We start from the raw sequence: 15,800 nt of genomic DNA, 5'->3' as shown, positions 1-15,800 counted from the left end.
ACGCAAATTTGTGCAGTCACTTCAACTGGATTCCATCTTTAATGAATTGAATAGATTCAAAACATCAATCCATGTTCTGGTTAAGTTGTTTTTGGAAATTAGTGATTGAAAATTGAGAACGATGGTCAACCAACATGTTTGAGATAAGTCAGACTCAGACCCAGTTAGCAGAGTAGTGTATGAACTTACAGATGCATTTTATCTCAAATGTACGATAGTCATTGTTGTAAATGTGGGCTAAAATAAAGAGTTAGTGCATGTTAACTGTGCACATGAAGCAAGCCAGACAAAACTGTGAGGGAACTGAAAGATTGGTATGCATGTTGTGGTAACAGATGAATCTAACCTGTAGATTTACAGAATATTTTATTTTCTTGAAAGTTTTAATGTAGCGTCTGTCCGAATGTACCAGCTACAAAGGCATTAACTCTTTTACAGACGGCTCGCAGACATTCCAAATTCGGATTAGAATTTAACTTTCTGTAATTGGATGGCTATGTTAAGAGTCATGTAATGTTGGAAATCTAGTCTAAATTTTGATTTTTATTGCACAGGTACATCAAGTGTTTCTACATCTATGCCTACTGAATCATCTTCAACATCTGTACAATCAACAACTACAATACCAACCTCCACATCCACAAATCCCCCACCAAGTACATCAGAACTAACAGGTGTGCAGACTTCCAGTAATATGACTTGTTGCCTCAGAGTCACAGCTGGAAAAGCAGTAGTTACCTACCTCTCTTTTTAAAATAGATTTTAGAATAAATCATGAAGTATTCTTGAAATACATGTCGAATCCTGATCTGAATCAGTGACAACATAGCATTGTCAAAACAACTGGTCCAATCTTTAATGAATTCATTAGATTTAATGCCATCAACCCATGTTCTAGTTAAGTTAGTTTTGTAAATTATTGATTGAAAGTGGAGAGCAATGGCCATGCAACATGTTGACAAAAGTTAACCACAGTTCCAATAAAGAGAGGAGCAACATTATACATGGATGCATTTTATTTCAAATGCATGATTATCATTACTGGGCCAGATTGAAGTGTTGATACACATTAGTTCTGCAAATGGAGAAATGAGGGAAATATTCAGAGCAAACGGAAGGATTGGTTAATACATTCTAGGATCTGACAAAACTAACCTGCTTCATGGACACAATAATTTGTTTTTAAGTGAAAACATTATGTCTCATCTCTCCGAATGCAACAGGTCAAAATAGCTTACACTTTCCACGGACTAACTGTTTTACATAACAAATTCAGCTGAAAATGTAGCAATGTCACATTGCGTGAAGCAGTTATGGTTCAGTCAAGATTGTAATTAAAAGCAAAATTTTGTTTTGTTATGTACAGGTCCATCAAGTGTTTCAACAACTGCTCCTACTGAATCATCTTCAACATTTATACCATCAACAACTACAATACCAACCTCCATATCCACGACCCCACCAGCAGAAACATCCGAACCAACAAGTACACAGACCTCCACTCCGCCAATTACAGGTGAGTCCACACCCAACTGAACAACGGGTTTCCCTTTGGAATCAACAGGAACTAAAGCACATCAGAAATTTCTCTCTTGCAGCTATTGCAAACTGATGGCTTTGAAAAAATTTGAAAGCCTTCAAACATTATCATTGAAAATAAGTTTCACAGCACTGCTCGGCTCAGATTCACAGCTGCAAATGGAACAGTGATATCCACATTTCCGAAAAGAGATTTTGTTATACGTTCTGATAATACATGTTGAAACCCTGATCTAAGTCAGTACACAAATTTGTGCAGTCACTTTAATTGGATTCCATCTTTAATGAATTGAATAGATTCAAAGACATTAATCCATACGCTGGTTAGGTTGGTTTGGGAAAATTGTGATTGAAAGTGGAGAACGATGGCCAACCAACATGTTTGAGCGAAGTTAGACTCAGACCCAGTAAGCAGAGTAGAGTACGAACTTACAGATGCATTTTTTCACAAATGTACGATAGTCATTGTTGTAAATGTGGGCAAAAAGTAAGAGCTAGTGCATGTTAAATGTGCACCTGAAGCAAGCCAGACAAAACTGTGAGAGAACTGAAAGATTGGTTTGCACATCCAGGGAACAAATGAATCTAACCTGTAGAGCTACAGAATATTTTATTTTCCTGAAAGTTTTAATTTAGTGACTAACCGAATGTACCAGTTACAAATGCATTAACCCATTTACAGATGGTTCGCAGGCAATCCAAATTTGGCTTAGAATTTAACTTTCTGACATTGGATGGCTATGTTAAGAGTCATGTTGTGTTGGAAATCAAGGCTAAATTTTGATTTTTATTGCACAGGTACATCAAGTGTTTCTACATCTACTCCTGCTGAATCATCTTCAACACCTGTACAATCGACAACTACAATACTGACCTCCACATCCACAAATCCCCCACCAAGTACATCAGAACTAACAGGTGTGCAGACTTCCAGTAAAATGAATTTTTGCCTCAGAATCACAGCTGGAAACGCAGTAATTACCTACCTCTTCTTTTAAAGGAGATTTTATTATAAGTCATGACGTATTCTTAAAATACATGTCGAAACCCTGATCTGAATCAGTGGACAATGTAGTCTTGTCACAACAACTGGTCCAATCTTTAATGAATTGATTAGATTTAATGCCATCAATCCATGTTCTAGTTAAGTTAGTTTTGTAAATTATTGATTGAAAGTGGAGAGCAATGGCCATGCAACATGTTGACAAACGTTAACCGCAGTTCCAATAAAGAGAGGATCAACATTATACAATGGATGCATTATATTTCAAATGCATGATAATCATTGCTTGGCCAAATTGAAGTGTTAATGCACATTAGTCCAGCAAATGGAGAAATGTGGGAAATATTCAGAGCAAACGGAAGGATTGGTTACTACATTCTAGGAACTGACAAAACTAACCTGCTTCATGGACACAATAAATTGTTTTTAAGTGAAAACGTTACGTCTGAACTCTCCGAATGCAACAGCTCAAATTAACTTGCACTTTTGAATTTGTTTTACAGAACAAATTCAACTGAAATTGTAACAATGTCACATTGCGTGGGGCAGTTATGGTTCAATCAAGATTGTAATTAAAAGCAAAATTTTGTTTTGTATTGCACAGGTACATCAAGTGTTTCAACAACTGCTCCTACTGAATCATCTACAACATTTATACCATCAACGACTACAATACCAACCTCCACATCCACGACTCCACCAGCAGCTACATCCGAACCAATAAGTACACATACTTCCACTCTGCCAATAACAGGTGAGTCCACACTGACCTGAACAATGGGTTTCAGTTTGGTATCGACAGGAACTAAGAAGCATCAGAAATTTCTCTCTTGCAGCTATTGCAAACTGATGGTTTGGAAAACATTTCAAATCCTTCAAACATTATCATTGATAGTAAGGTTCGCAGCACTGCTTGGCTCAGATTCACAGCTCCAAAACAAACAGTGATATCCACATTTCCGAAAAGAGGTTTTGTTATACATTCTGATAATACATGTTGAAACCCTGATCTAAGTCAGTACGCAAAATTGTACAGTCACTTCAACTGGATTCCATCTTTAATGAATTGAATAGATTCAAAACATCAATCCATGTTCTGGTTAAGTTGTTTTTGGAAATTAGTGATTGAAAATTGAGAACGATGGTCAACCAACATGTTTGAGATAAGTCAGACTCAGACCCAGTTAGCAGAGTAGTGTATGAACTTACAGATGCATTTTATCTCAAATGTACGATAGTCATTGTTGTAAATGTGGGCTAAAATAAAGAGTTAGTGCATGTTAACTGTGCACGTGTAGCAAGCCAGACAAAACTGTGAGAGAACTGAAAGATTGGTATGCATGTTTGGGAACAGATGAATCTAACCTGTAGATTTACAGAATATTTTATTTTCTTGAAAGTTTTAATGTAGCGTCTGTCCGAATGTACCAGCTACAAAGGCATTAACTCTTTTACAGACGGCTCACAGACATTCCAAATTCGGATTAGAATTTAACTTTCTGTAATTGGATGGCTATGTTAAGAGTCATGTAATGTTGGAAATCTAGTCTAAATTTTGATTTTTATTGCACAGGTACATCAAGTGTTTCTACATCTATGCCTACTGAATCATCTTCAACATCTGTACAATCAACAACTACAATACCAACCTCCACATCCACAAATCCCCCACCAAGTACATCAGAACTAACAGGTGTGCAGACTTCCAGTAATATGACTTGTTGCCTCAGAGTCACAGCCTGAAAAGCAGTAGTTACCTACCTCTCTTTTTAAAAGAGATTTTAGAATAAATCATGAAGTATTCTTGAAATACATGTCGAATCCTGATCTGAATCAGTGACAACATAGCATTGTCAAAACAACTGGTCCAATCTTTAATAAATTCATTAGATTTAATGCCATCAACCCATGTTCTAGTTAAGTTAGTTTTGTAAATTATTGATTGAAAGTGGAGAGCAATGGCCATGCAACATGTTGACAAAAGTTAATCACAGTTCCAATAAAGAGAGGAGCAACATTATACATTGATGCATTTTTTTTCAAATGCATGATTATCATTACTGGGCCAGATTGAAGTGTTGATACACATTAGTTCTGCAAATGGAGAAATGAGGGAAATATTCAGAGCAAACGGAAGGATTGGTTACTACATTCTAGGATCTGACAAAACTAACCTGCTTCATGGACACAATAATTTGTTTTTAAGTGAAAACATTATGTCTCATCTCTCCGAATGCAACAGGTCAAAATAGCTTACACTTTCCACGGACTAACTGTTTTACAGAACAAATTCAGCTGAAAATGTAGCAATGTCACATTGCGTGGGGCAGTTATGGTTCAGTCAAGATTGTAATTAAAAGCAAAATTTTGTTTTGTTATGTACAGGTCCATCAAGTGTTTCAACAACTGCTCCTACTGAATCATCTTCAACATTTATACCATCAACAACTACATTACCAACCTCCATATCCATGACCCCACCAGCAGATACATCCGAACCAACACGTACACAGACCTCCACTCCGCCAATTACAGGTGAGTCCACACCCAACTGAACAACGGGTTTCCCTTTGGAATCAACAGGAACTAAAGCACATCAGAAATTTCTCTCTTGCAGCTATTGCAAACTGATGGCTTAGAAAAAATTTGAAAGCCTTCAAATATTATCATTGATAATAAGCTTCACAGCACTGCTCGGCTCAGATTCAGAGCTGCAAAAGGAACAGTGATATCCACATTTCCGAAAAGAGATTTTGTTCTACGTTCTGATAATACATGTTGAAACCCTGATCTAAAACAGTACGCAAAATTTTGCAGTCACTTTAATTGGATTCCATCTTTAATGAATTGAATAGATTCAAAGACATTAATCCATACGCTGGTTAAGTTGGTTTTGGAAAATTGTGATTGAAAGTGGAGATCGATGGCCAACCAACATGTTTGAGCTAAGTTAGACTCAGACCCAGTAAGCAGAGTAGAGTACGAACTTACAGATGCATTTTTTCACAAATGTACGATAGTCATTGTTGTAAATGTGGGCAAAAAGTAAGAGCTAGTGCATGTTAAATGTGCACCTGAAGCAAGCCAGACAAAACTGTGAGAGAACGGAAAGATTGGTTTGCACATCCAGGGAACAAATGAATCTAACCTGTAGAGCTACAGAATATTTTATTTTCCTGAAAGTTTTAATTTAGTGACTAACCGAATGTACCAGTTACAAATGCATTAACCCATTTACAGATGGTTCGCAGGCATTCCAAATTTGGCTTAGAATTTAACTTTCTGACATTGGATGGCTATGTTAAGAGTCATGTTGTGTTGGAAATCAAGGCTAAATTTTGATTTTTATTGCACAGGTACATCAAGTGTTTCTACATCTACTCCTGCTGAATCATCTTCAACACCTGTACAATCAACAACTACAATACCCACCTCCACATCCACAAATCCCCCACCAAGTACATCAGAACTAACAGGTGTGCAGACTTCCAGTAAAATGAATTTTTGCCTCAGAATCACAGCTGGAAACGCAGTAATTACCTACCTCTTCTTTTAAAGGAGATTTTATTATAAGTCATGACGTATTCTTAAAATACATGTCGAAACCCTGATCTGAATCAGTGGACAATGTAGTCTTGTCACAACAACTGGTCCAATCTTTAATGAATTGATTAGATTTAATGCCATCAATCCATGTTCTAGTTAAGTTAGTTTTGTAAATTATTGATTGAAAGTATAGAGCAATGGCCATGCAACAGGTTGACAAACGTTAACCGCAGTTCCAATAAAGAGAGGATCAACATTATACAATGGATGCATTTTATTTCAAATGCATGATAATCATTGCTGGGCCAAATTGAAGTGTTAATGCACATTCGTCCAGCAAATGGAGAAATGTGGGAAATATTCCGAGCAAACGGAAGGATTGGTTACTACATTCTAGGAACTGACAAAACTAACCTGCTTCATGGACACAATAAATTGTTTTTAAGTGAAAACTTTACGTCTGAACTCTCCGAATTCAACAGCTCAAATGAACTTGCACTTTTGAATTTGTTTTACAGAACAAATTCAACTGAAAATGTAACAATGTCACATTGCGTGGGGCAATTATGGTTCAATCAAGATTGTAATTAAAAGCAAAATTTTGTTTTGTATTGCACAGGTACATCAAGTGTTTCAACAACTGCTCCTACTGAATCATCTTCAACATTTATACCATCAACGACTACAATACCAACCTCCACATCCACGACTCCACCAGCAGCTACATCCGAACCAACAAGTACACAGACCTCCACTCCGCCAATAACAGGTGAGTCCACACCGACCTGAGCAACGGGTTTCAGTGTGGTATCGACATGAACTAAGAAGCATCAGAAATTTCTCTCTTGCAGCTTTTGCTAACTAATGGTTTGGAAAAAATTTCAAATCCTTCAAACATTATCATTGATAGTAAGGTTCGCAGCACTGCTTGGCTCAGATTCACAGCTGCAAAAGGAACAGTGATATCCACATTTCCGAAAAGAGATTTTGTTATACATTCTGATAATACATGCTGAAACCCTAATCTAAGTCAGTACGCAAAATTGTACAGTCACTTCAACTGGATTCCATCTTTAATGAATTGAATAGATTCAAAACATCAATCCATGTTCTGGTTAAGTTGTTTTTGGAAATTAGTGATTGAAAATTGAGAACGATGGTCAACCAACATGTTTGAGATAAGTCAGACTCAGACCCAGTAAGCAGAGTAGTGCATGAACTTACAGATGCATTTTATCTCAAATGTACGATAGTCATTGTTGTAAATGTGGGCTAAAATAAAGAGTTAGTGCATGTTAACTGTGCACGTGAAGCAAGCCAGACAAAACTGTGAGAGAACTGAAAGATTGGTATGCATGTTGTGGGAACAGATGAATCTAACCTGTAGATTTACAGAATATTTTATTTTCTTGAAAGTTTTAATGTAGCGTCTGTCCGAATGTACCAGCTACAAAGGCATTAACTCTTTTACAGATGGCTCGCAGACATTCCAAATTCGCATTAGAATTTAACTTTCTGTAATTGGATGGCTATGTTAAGAGTCATGTCATGTTGGAAATCAAGTCTAAGTTTTGATTTTTATTGCACAGGTACATCAAGTGTTTCTACATCTATGCCTACTGAATCATCTTCAACATCTGTACAATCAACAACTACAATACCAACCTCCACATCCACAAATCCCCCACCAAGTACATCAGAACTAACAGGTGTGCAGACTTCCAGTAATATGACTTGTTGCCTCAGAGTCACAGCTGGAAAAGCAGTAGTTACCTACCTCTTTTTTTAAAAGAGATTTTAGAATAAATCATGAAGTATTCTTGAAATACATGTCGAATCCTGATCTGAATCAGTAACAACATAGCATTGTCAAAACAACTGGTCCAATCTTTAATGAATTGATTAGATTTAATGCCATCAACCCATGTTCTAGTTAAGTTAGTTTTGTAAATTATTGATTGAAAGTGGAGAGCAATGGCCATGCAACATGTTGACAAAAGTTAACCACATTTCCAATAAAGAGAGGAGCAACATTATACATGGATGCATTTTATTTCAAATGAATGATAATCATTACTGGGCCAGATTGAAGTGTTGATACACATTAGTTCTGCAAATGGAGAAACGAGGAAAATATTCAGAGCAAACGGAAGGATTGGTTACTACATTCTAGGATCTGACAAAACTAACCTGCTTCATGGACACAATAATTTGTTTTTAAGTGAAAACATTATGTCTCATCTCTCCGAATGCAACAGGTCAAAATAGCTTACACTTTCCACGGACTAACTGTTTTACATAACAAATTCAACTGAAAATGTAACAATGTCACATTGCGTGGGGCAGTTATGGTTCAATCAAGATTGTAATTAAAAGCAAAATTTTGTTTTGTATTGCACAGGTACATCAAGTGTTTCAACAACTGCTCCTACTGAATCATCTACAACATTTATACCATCAACGACTACAATACCAACCTCCACATCCACGACTCCACCAGCAGCTACATCCGAACCAACAAGTACACAGACCTCCACTCCACCAATAACAGGTGAGTCCACACTGACCTGAACAATGGGTTTCAGTTTGGTATCGGCAGGAACTAAGAAGCATCAGATATTTCTCTCTTGCAGCTATTGCAAACTGATGGTTTGGAAAACATTTCAAATCCTTCAAACATGATCATTGATAGTAAGGTTCGCAGCACTGCTTGGCTCAGATTCACAGCTCCAAAAGGAACAGTGATATCCACATTTCCGAAAAGAGGTTTTGTTATTCATTCTGATAATACATGTTGAAACCCTGATCTAAGTCAGTACGCAAAATTGTACAGTCACTTCAACTGGATTCCATCTTTAATGAATTGAATAGATTCAAAACATCAATCCATGTTCTGGTTAAGTTGTTTTTGGAAATTAGTGATTGAAAATTGAGAACGATGGCAAACCAACATGTTTGAGATAAGTCAGACTCAGACCCAGTAAGCAGAGTAGAGTATGAACTTACAGATGCATTTTATCTCAAATGTACGATCGTGATTGTTGTAAATGTGGGCTAAAATAAAGCGTTGGTGCATATTAACTGTGCACATGAAGCAAGCCAGACAAAACTGTGAGAGAACTGAAAGATTGGTATGCATGTTGTGGGAACAGATGAATCTAACCTGTAGATTTACAGAATATTTTATTTTCTTGAAAGTTTTAATGTAGCGTCTGTCCGAATGTACCAGCTACAAAGGCATTAACTCTTTTACAGATGGCTCGCAGACATTCCAAATTCGCATTAGAATTTAACTTTCTGAAATTGGATGGCTGTGTTTAGAGTCATGTAATGTTGGAAATCTAGTCTAAATTTTGATTTTTATTGCACAGGTACATCAAGTGTTTCTACATCTATGCCTACTGAATCATCTTCAACATCTGTACAATCAACAACTACAATACCAACCTCCACATCCACAAATCCCCCACCAAGTACAGCAGAACTAACAGGTGTGCAGACTTCCAGTAATATGACTTGTTGTCTCAGAGTCACAGCTGGAAAAGCAGTAGTTACCTACCTCTTTTTTTAAAAGAGATTTTATTATAAATCATGAAGTATTATTGAAATACATGTCGAATCCTGATCTGAATCAGTGACAACATAGCATTGTCAAAACAACTGGTCCAATCTTTAATGAATTGATTAGATTCAATGTCATCAACCCATGTTCTAGTTAAGTTATTTTTGTAAATTATTGATTGAAAGTGGAGAGCAACGACCATGCAACATATTGACAAAAGTTAACCACAGTTCCAATAAAGAGAGGAGCAAGATTATACATGGATGCATTTTATTTCAAGTGCATGATAATCATTACTGGGCCAGATTGAAGTGTTAATGCACATTAGTTCTGCAAATTGAGAAATGTGGGAATTATTCAGAGCAAACGGGAGGATTGGTTACTACATTCTAGGATCTGACAAAACTAACCTGCTTCCTGGACACAATAATTTGTTTTTAAGTGAAAACGTTACGTCTGAACTCTCCGAATTCAACAGCTCAAATGAATTTACACTTTCCACGGTCTAACTGTTTTACAGAACAAATTCAGCTGAAAATGTAACAATGTCACATTGCGTGAGGCATTTATGGTTCAATCAATATTGTAATTAAAAGCAAAATTTTATTTTGTATTGCACAGGTACAACAAGTGTTTCAACAACTGCTCCTACTGAATCATCTTCAACATTTATACCATCATCGAGTACAATACCAACCTCCATATCCACGACTCCACCAGCAGCTACATCCGAACCAACAAGTACACAGACCTCCACTCCGCCAATAACAGGTGAGTCCACACCCAACTGAACAACGGGTTTCCCTTTGGAATCAACAGGAACTAAAGCACATCAGAAATTTCTCTCTTGCAGCTATTGCAAACTGATGGCTTAGAAAAAATTTGAAAGCCTTCAAACATTATCATTGAAAATAAGTTTCACAGCACTGCTCGGCTCAGATTCAGAGCTGCAAAAGGAACAGTGATACCCACATTTCCGAAAAGAGATTTTGTTATACGTTCTGATAATACATGTTGAAACCCTGATCTAAGTCAGTCCGCAAAATTTTGCAGTCACTTCAACTGGATTCCATCTTTACTGAATTGAATAGATTCAAAGAGATCAATCCATGTTCTTGTTAAGGTGGTTTTGGAAATTAGTGATTGAAAGTGGAGAACGATGGCCAACCAACACGTTTGAGCTAAGTTAGACTCAGACCCAGTAAGCAGAGTAGAGTACGAACTTACAGATACATTTTATCTCAAATGCATGATAGTCATTGTTGTAAATGCAGGCTAACTTGAAGAGTTTGTGCACGTTAACTGTGCACATAAAGCAAGCCAGATAAAACTGTGTGAGAACTGAGAGATTGGTTTGCACGTCCTGGGAACAGATGTAGATTTACAGAACATTTTATTTTATTGAAAGTTTTAATATAGTGACTGTCTGAATGTACCAGCCTCAAATGCATTAACACTTTTACAGATGGCTCGCAGGTATTCCAAATTTGGCTTAGAATTTACATAGATAGATAGAACATGCATAGAAAAGTACAGCATAGAACAGGCCCTTTGGCCCACGATGTTGTACCGAGATTTAATCCCTAATGTCAAATATAGTAACAACGTACGCACCCCTCAACTCACTGCTATCCATGTGCATGCCCAGCAGTCGCTTAAATGTCCCCAAAGACTCTGCTTCCACCACCACCGCTGGTAATGCATTCCATACATTCACAACTCTCTGTGTGAAAAAAACCTACCTCTGAAGTCTCCTTTGTACTTTCCTCCTAATATCTTTAAACTATGACTTCTCGTACCAGTCAATCCTGCCCTGGGGAAAAGTCTCTGGCTATTGATTCTATCTATTCCTCTCATTATTTTGTACACCTCGAACAGCTCTCCTCTCTTCCTCCTTCTCTCCAGAGAGAAAAGTCTGAGCCTATTCAATGTTTCTTCATAAGGTAAGCCTTCCAGTCCAGTTAGCATCCTGGTAAACCTTCTTTGCACCCTCTCCAAAGCCTCTGTATCTTTCCTATAGTGGCCGACCAGAACTGGACACAATATTCCAAGTGTGGCCTCACCAGGGACTTGTAGAGCTGTAGCAAAACCTCACGGCTCTTAAACTCGATCCCCCTGTTAATAAAAGACAAAATACCATATGCTTTCTTAAAAACCCGATCCACTTGGGTGGCAACTTTGAGGGATCTATGTACTTGCACACCCAGATCCCTCTGTTCCTCCACACTGCCAAGAATCCTGTCTTTAATCCTATATTCAGCATTTGAGTTTAACCTTCCAAAATGCATCACTCCGCATTTATCCAGGTTGAACTCCATCTGCCATTTCTCAGCCCAGTTCTGCATCCTCTCTGTCGCGCTGCAGCCTGCAGTAGCCCTTTATACTATCGACGACACCTCCAACCTTTGTGGCATCTGCAAATGTACTAACCCACCCCAACCTCCTCATCCAAGTCTTTTATAAAAACTACAATGAGCAGAGGTCCAAGTACAGAATCTTGCTGGACCCCACTCAACACTGTCCTCCAGGCAGAATACTTTCCATCTACAATCACTCTCTGCCTTCTGTCAGCCAGCCAATTCTGAATCCAGATAGCTAAATCTCCCTGTATCCCATACTTCCTGACTTTATGAATGAGCCTACCATGGGGAACCTTATCAAATGCCTTGCTGAAATCTATATACACCACATCCACTGCTCGACCGTCATCAACCTGTCTTGTCACCTCCTCAAAGAACTCAATAAGATTTGTGAGGCATGACCTACCCCTCACAAAGCCAAGCTGACTGCCTTTAATCACACTATGCTTTGCCAAATAGTCATAAATCCTATCCCTCAGAATGCTTTCCACAACTTTGCTGACCACAGACATAAGACTGACTGGTCTGTAACTGCCAGGGATTTCCCTATTTCTTGAAGAAAGGAACAACATTCGCCTCCTTCCAATCCCCCGGTACGATTCCCGTGGAGAGTGAGGAGGCAAATATCCTTGCCAGTGGCTTAGCAACCTCCTTCCTCACTTCCTGGAGCAGTCTAGGATAAATCTGGTCTGGCCCTGGGGACTTTTACAATCTTAATGTTTTCCAAAATTTCTAGCACATCAACTTCATCAATCTTGATCTGGTCAAACCTGTATCCCAGCTCCTCCAAGTTTTCATTCACAACAAGTGACACAGTGGTTAGCGCTGTTACCTCACAGCGCCAGAGACCCGGGTTCAATTCCCACCTCAGGCGACTCTCTGTGTGGAGTTTGCACATTCTCCCTGTGTCTGCGTGGGTTTCCTCCAGGTGCTCTGGTTTCCTCCCACAATCCAAAAATGGGCAGGTTAAGTGAATTGGCCATGCTAAATTGCCGATAGTGTTAGGTGAAGGGGTAAATGTAGGGGAATGGGTCTGGGTGGCTTGCGCTTCGACGGGTCGGTGTGGACTTGTTGGGCTGAAGGGCCTGTTTCCATGCTGTAAGTAATCTAATCTAAAAAAGTTCCCTTTACTTGGTGAAAAACGAAGCAAAAAACTCATTTAGGGCTCTCCCTATCTGCTCAGACTCCACACACAAGTTCCCTCTGCTATTCCTGATTGGCCCTACCTTCTCCCTGATCATTCTCTTATTCCTCACGTATGAGTAAAATGCCTTTGGGTTCTCCCTAATCCTTCCTGCCAAATCTTTTTCGTGCCTCCTCCTGGCTTTCCTCAGTCCATTTCTGAGCTCCTTTCTAGCAAGCCTGTAATCCTCTAAAGCTGTGCTAGATCCTTGCTTCCTCCACCTTACATAAGCTGCCTTCTTCCTTTTGATGAGAAGTTCCTCTGTTCTTGTCATCCAAGGTTCCTTAATCTTACCTCTTCTTATCTGCCTCAGAGGAACAAATTTGTGCATCACTCGCAACAACTGCTCCTAAAATAGTCTCCACATGTCTGCTGTGCCCTTTCTGTGGACCAATTGCTCCCAGTCTATACTTCCCAACTCCTGTCTGGTAGCATTATAATTTCCTTTTCCCCAATTGATTATCTTTCCTTGGTAATTGCTCCTTTCCTTCTCCAAGGCTATGCTAAATGTGAGGCAATTGTGATCACTGTCACCAAAGTGCTCTCCCATGCGAGATCTGACACCTGTCCTGGCTCATTGCCAAGCACCAAATCCAAAATGGCTTCTCCCCTCGTCGGTCTGTCTACATACTGAGTAAGGAAACCCTCCTGAACACACCTGACAAAATTGGCTCCATCCAAACCATTTACACTTAGGAAGTTCCAGTCGATATTGGAAAAGTTGAAATCACCCATAACAACAACCCTGCTACTTTTATATTTTTCCAGAATCTGCCCGCCTATGAATTCTTCAATCTCTCTACTGCTATTAGGGGGTCTGTAGAAACCCCCAATGCGGTGGCTGCTCCCTTGCTATTCCTAACTTCCACCCATACTGACTCAGTAGACAAACCTTTCTCAACAACCTTCGTTTCTGTAGTTGTGATGCATTCTCTGATTAGCAATGCTACACCCCCTCCTCTTTTTCCACCCTCCCTGTTCTTTCTAACTGTTCTAAACACTGGAACATCAAGCAACCATTCCTGCCCCGAGTGAAACACACGCCTCTGTTATGGCCACAACATCGTAGTCCCAAGTACTGATCCATGCTCTAAGTTTGTCACTCTTATTTCAGACTCTCCTTGCATTAAAGCATACACACTTTAACCGATCCCTTTGTTTCATCACGTGAGAAACCTTCCTTTTGGATTCACTACATCCTGTCACTGTCACATTTGCAACTGACCCCCTCTCAGACATGTGGCTCTGATTCCCACCCTCCTGCCAAATTAGTTTAAACCCTCCCGAATCACATGAGCAAATCTCCCACCCAGGACATTTGTGTCCCTCCAGTTCAGGTGCAACCCATCCTTCATGTGCAGGTCCCATCTTCCCCAGAAGGTATCCCAATGGTCTAGGTATCTGAAGCCCTTCCTCCTGCACCAGTCTCGCAGCCATGTGTTAAGCTGCATTCGCTGACTGTTCCTCACCTCACTGGTGGCACTGGTAGCAAACCTGAGATCATTACTCTACTCGTCCTGCTCTTCAGCTTCCAACATAACTCTGTCGTCACTTTTCTGATCCTCAATCTCTTTCCTGGCTGTATCATTGGTGCCAATATGTACCACAATTTCTGGCTGCTCCCTCTCCCCCTTCAGAATCTTGTAAACCCGATCGGCAAAATCCCAGATGCTGGCACCAGGGAGGCAACATACCTTCCGGGAGTCCCGTTCCTGTCCACAAAATCTCCTGTCAATCCTTCTGACTATTGAGTCCCCAAACATTAGCGCTTTTCTATTCTACCCCTTTTCCTTCTGAGCCATAGTGTCAGGCTCAGTTCCAGATACCTGACAACTGTGGCTTTCCCCTGGTAGGCCATCCCCACCAGCAGTATCCAAAACGGTATACTTATTGCTGAGGGGAATGGCCACAGGTGATCCCTGCTCAGAACATGGGTTCTCTTTCTTCCCCCTGACAGTAACCCAGCTGTCCTTATCCTGTGTCTGGGGAGTGACCACCTCTCTGTATATCCTTTCATTTCCCCCTCAGCCTCCCGAATGGTCCATAGTTCATCCAGCTCCAACTCCAGTTCCCTAACTCGGTTTTCGAGGAGCTGGAGTTGGGTGCACTTCCAGCAGATGTAGTCGGCAGATTCATGTGAAGTGTCGCTCACCTGCTACATTCTGCAGGAGGAACATGCAACTGCCCTAACATCCATAACCTGTTACTCTGATAGCCCGCACAGAATCAAACAAAGGAAGAGAAGGAAGAACAAAGAAACCTGAAAATGTATCTAGTTTAGAGACTCTTAGTAAAGTTAGTGGAGGTGGGTGGGAGGGAGGGTGTAGGGTTACGTGTTTAGATCTCACCCACTTAAAAACATTCCCAGAAGTCCTTCACTCCTCCCTCGCACCTCTTGGCAAATTAACTTTCTGAGATTGGATGGCTATGTTAAGAGTCATGTTATGTTGGAAACCAAGTCTAAATTTTATTGCACAGGTACATCAAGTGTTTCTACATCTACTCCTGCTGAATCATCTTCAACACCTGTACAATCAACAACTACAATACCAACCTCCACATCCACAAATCCCCCACCAAGTACATCAGAACTAACAGGTGTGCAGA

General features: G+C 39.6%; 1 protein-coding gene across 1 annotated transcript in view; it reads left to right on the top strand.

The window, feature by feature from the left end:
* The window catches only part of LOC122556036 (uncharacterized), a 157,486-nt gene that overhangs the window by 64,434 nt on the left and 77,252 nt on the right, over positions 1 to 15,800 (top strand). Inside the window, exons 25-34 of the mRNA XM_087993954.1 lie at positions 555 to 674; positions 1,367 to 1,516; positions 2,338 to 2,457; positions 3,147 to 3,296; positions 4,116 to 4,235; positions 4,928 to 5,077; positions 5,899 to 6,018; positions 6,708 to 6,857; positions 7,678 to 7,797; positions 8,490 to 8,639. Coding sequence (XP_087850080.1) covers positions 555 to 674; positions 1,367 to 1,516; positions 2,338 to 2,457; positions 3,147 to 3,296; positions 4,116 to 4,235; positions 4,928 to 5,077; positions 5,899 to 6,018; positions 6,708 to 6,857; positions 7,678 to 7,797; positions 8,490 to 8,639 — 1,350 coding nt within the window. The remainder of the gene's footprint in view (positions 1 to 554; positions 675 to 1,366; positions 1,517 to 2,337; positions 2,458 to 3,146; positions 3,297 to 4,115; positions 4,236 to 4,927; positions 5,078 to 5,898; positions 6,019 to 6,707; positions 6,858 to 7,677; positions 7,798 to 8,489; positions 8,640 to 15,800) is intronic.

Source organism: Chiloscyllium plagiosum, unplaced genomic scaffold (assembly GCF_037043375.1).
Source record: "Chiloscyllium plagiosum isolate Xiang-an unplaced genomic scaffold, Cpla_swu_hap1 HiC_scaffold_13, whole genome shotgun sequence".
NCBI lineage: Eukaryota > Metazoa > Chordata > Chondrichthyes > Orectolobiformes > Hemiscylliidae > Chiloscyllium > Chiloscyllium plagiosum.
The sequence above is the reverse complement of the archived record's forward strand: the minus strand, read 5'-3'. Positions and strand labels throughout refer to the sequence as shown.